Source organism: Cebus imitator, unplaced genomic scaffold (assembly GCF_001604975.1).
Source record: "Cebus imitator isolate Cc_AM_T3 unplaced genomic scaffold, Cebus_imitator-1.0 Scaffold36, whole genome shotgun sequence".
Lineage (NCBI taxonomy): Eukaryota > Metazoa > Chordata > Mammalia > Primates > Cebidae > Cebus > Cebus imitator.
The window spans coordinates 798,413-801,551 of record NW_016107351.1 but is presented as its reverse complement, the minus strand read 5'-3'; the positions used below and the strand labels follow the sequence as shown (position 1 = coordinate 801,551).

Sequence of the window (3,139 nt, the reverse complement as noted above, 5' to 3'; positions counted from 1 at the left end):
AGCCCCGCCTCCTCCCCGCCGGTTGAGCCCCTTGAGCCCCGCCTCCTCCCTGCCTGGTGAGCCCCGTGAGCCCCGCCTCTTCCCCAGTGCAGCAGGCCAGGAGCCACAGCCCCATGAGCAGGCCCTTCTCACTGTAGGAACAGCTGTGGTGGGGGGTTACAGACCACCAGGTTCAGAGTAGGGGAGATAGCCAGGAAGTTGATTCAAAAATGCGGTATAGGGCTGGTCGTGGTGGCTCACACCTGTAATCCAAGCACTTTGGAGGCCAGGGTGGGTGGATCACCTGAGATCGGGAATTCAAGACCAGCCTGACCAACATGGTGAAACCCCGTCTTAATAAAAAAAATTTTTAAAATAAACAAAAATGCAGTATAGGGGAGGCTGAGGCAGGAGAATCGCTTGAACCCGGGAGGTGGAAGTTGCAGTGAGTCAAGATCGCACCACTGCACTCTAGCCTGGGCGACAGAGTGAGACTCAGTCTCAAACAAACAAAAAACCACACACACACACACACACACACACACACACACACAAATGCAGTAGAGTTGGGGATCATAGCACACACTTGTAATCCCAGCTACCTAGGAGGCCAAGGCAGGAAGATCGCTTGAGCCCAGGAGTTTGAGACCAGCCTGGGCAACATAACGAGACACCATCACTAAAGAAAACAAAAACCAAACACAGCATACACTATTCACAGTATTCACTGGACACATCCACCACGGGAGGCTCCAGAGCTGGCCCAGGTGTTATTCCAACAGCAAGTGGTGAGGCCTGAAGACTATGCACAAAGAGTTACAACACAGTGTACCACGAAAAACACACAGGAGGCCATGGCGTGTCACAGGAAAGGCGGATCCCAGAGACACAGCAGCTGAGCACACCCAGCACCACACCTCCCATCATCCCACCAACACAACTGTAGCTGTTCTCAAGGGTACAGGACCCTACTGGTGGGTGGGGACGGAGGACAGGAGGCTACATGGACTGTGAGTCCTGTGAAGGGGTCTGAGGACCAGGGAAGAGGAGAAATAGGAACCCACCATCACCCATCACATGGTTCAAAACAAGGGCAAAGGCAAATATGGTGACCTCGGAAAAGGCTCATCGAGTATGAATGAAATACTCTGGGTGTTAATGGTTAAAAGGGCACCAGACAGACATGCCATTACCTGTAAAACCAAGTGGATACAAAGAAACAAAATAGCTGTTAGATTTCAGGGTAACAGAAAAAAGAAGAAATACTTTGTTTCATTTTCATCCTTTTTGAAAGTCTTCTGGTTCTAGGTTCTGGGGAGGGATGTGGAGAGCCTTACCAACCAGCAGGGACCAGGACCGGATACCTGGAGCCCTCTTCAGATGGAGGCGGGCGCTGGTGCGGGTCTCCACCTGCATGTACATCCCGGGGACGGCGGCACCACTCTCTACAGGAGGAGGGGTCTGGGGACAGACAGAGGCAGCTTGCCCTTGGGCCTGCCCAGAGGCAGGCGCCCACGCCATCAGGCTCAGACCAGAGGCCAGGGGCAGGCCCCCTCAACAAACCACCTGCAGCCCCAGACACCATAAGCCAGTGTGACCTGGTCTTTGTGGCTGGGCACACCACTGGATCCCCCAGAGACCCCGTTTCCTGTGTAAGGAAGACCCTCTTCCGTTCACAGTGACACGGACGGCACGGAGGCTGCTTCCCCCCCAGACTCACAAGGAGCAGCTGCATCACCACCTGCCCCTGTCCTATCTGGAAACCTCCCGTCTCAAGAGCCTGACAGCCCCCAGCAGCCTTCCAGCTTCTAGCACGTGTCAGCACCCACTCTCCCCTGTGCTGGCCTCCACCAAGAAAGGGAACTGAAAGTCCTATCATGGCTTCAGCAGTACTGGCATGGACCAAGAATATCAGCTCTCTCTCTGCCTTCCTCCACCTGCTGAAAGCTCAGAGGGTCCGAAAACGGGCAGAACCAATGAGTCACCAAAGGGGCGAATCCTCCACAGGGGAGTTCTGCGAGGGCTGCAACAGCCCTGCCAGCTTAACATTACGCTCCAAAGGCTCCAGGGACCCCGTTCTGGGGAGTTTCTCAGGAATTTCTCTGTAAAGTCGAATCAAATTTCTGACATTAAATAGGGGGTTCAGGCCAGGCGAGGTGGCTCGTGCGTGTAATCCCAGCCCTTTGGGAGGCCGAGGCAGGCGGATCGCATGAGTCCAGGAGTTCAAGACCAGCCAGGGCAACGTGTGAAACTCCGTCTCGACAAAACAATATTTAAAAACCAGCCCGGTGGCCTGTGCTGCTAGCGATCAGGCTGAGCTGGATCACCCGAGCCAGGAGGTGGCGGCTGCAGTGAGCCGAGATCCAGCCGCTGAACTCCAGCCTGGGTGACAGAGTGAGAACCTGCCTGAAAAAATACAAGTGGGTTCAAATCACACGAACCAATCCTGGGTGCCGGTTCGTGACTGGGCTCCCTCCCGGGCCTCGGTTACCGCATCGCTCCCCAGGCGCCCCGCATTCCAGGCGCGAATGCGCACACGCGCACACGCGCACACGCGCTGGCAGGGCCGCCCGCGCCGCTGGTCGCACCGGAGCGCTCGTTCCTGTGTCCGGGTCGAGGGCGCTCCCCGCCGCCGGGCCCACCTGCAGCGGGCACGGCGGGACGCGCACGGCCGGCAGGCGGGTCCAGGACGAAGAGCCCGCCTGGCGTGGGCCCAAGGGCGCCGGGACACGCGGCACGGGGCGGGACGGAAGCGCGGAGCCCGCCCAGCCCAGCGCCTACCGAAAGCACAGCGGTCCCCGGGCGGCAGCGACGGGACGCGAACCGGCGGGGCGGGGCCGCGCGCACTTCCGGGATTGAGGGCGGGGCCGCGCGCACTTCCGGGATTGAGGGCTGGGCCGCGCGCACTTCCTGGGTGGGGCGGAGCCGAGCGGACTCCTGGGATCCGGGGAGGCCCACGCACTTCCGGGGTCCGGGCGGGGCCGCAGGAAGAGGCGGGTGGTTCCTGCTAAAGGAACCACTTTTCTTGGAGAAAGGAAACGTGGGGGTGCCGGGCGCGGTGGCTCAAGCCTGTAATCCCAGCACTTTGGGAGGCCGAGGCGGGTGGATCACGAGGTCAAGAGATCGAGACCATCCTGGTCAACATGGTGAAACCCCGTCT

The 3,139-nt window shown here is 58.9% G+C and overlaps 1 protein-coding gene across 6 annotated transcripts in view; it reads right to left on the bottom strand.

The window, feature by feature from the left end:
* LOC108301616 (cytochrome b-245 chaperone 1) overlaps window positions 1–2,888 on the bottom strand; it is an 8,390-nt gene extending 5,502 nt beyond the window's left edge. For 2 of the 6 annotated variants that reach the window (XM_017524737.2, XM_017524736.2), the window contains exons 1-2: window positions 2,761–2,888; window positions 1,317–1,440 (exon numbers count right to left, since the gene is read on the bottom strand). In XM_017524737.2, the coding sequence (XP_017380226.1) occupies window positions 1,317–1,401 (85 nt within the window). In that variant the 5' untranslated portion in view covers window positions 1,402–1,440; window positions 2,761–2,888. Of the gene's footprint in view, window positions 1–1,316; window positions 1,441–1,668; window positions 1,689–1,720; window positions 2,394–2,420; window positions 2,547–2,760 lie in introns of those variants that run through there. The other 4 variants (XM_037737137.1, XM_017524733.2, XM_017524731.2 and 1 more) reach the window with 4 other exon arrangements.
* Between the last annotated feature and the right edge of the window lie 251 nt (window positions 2,889–3,139).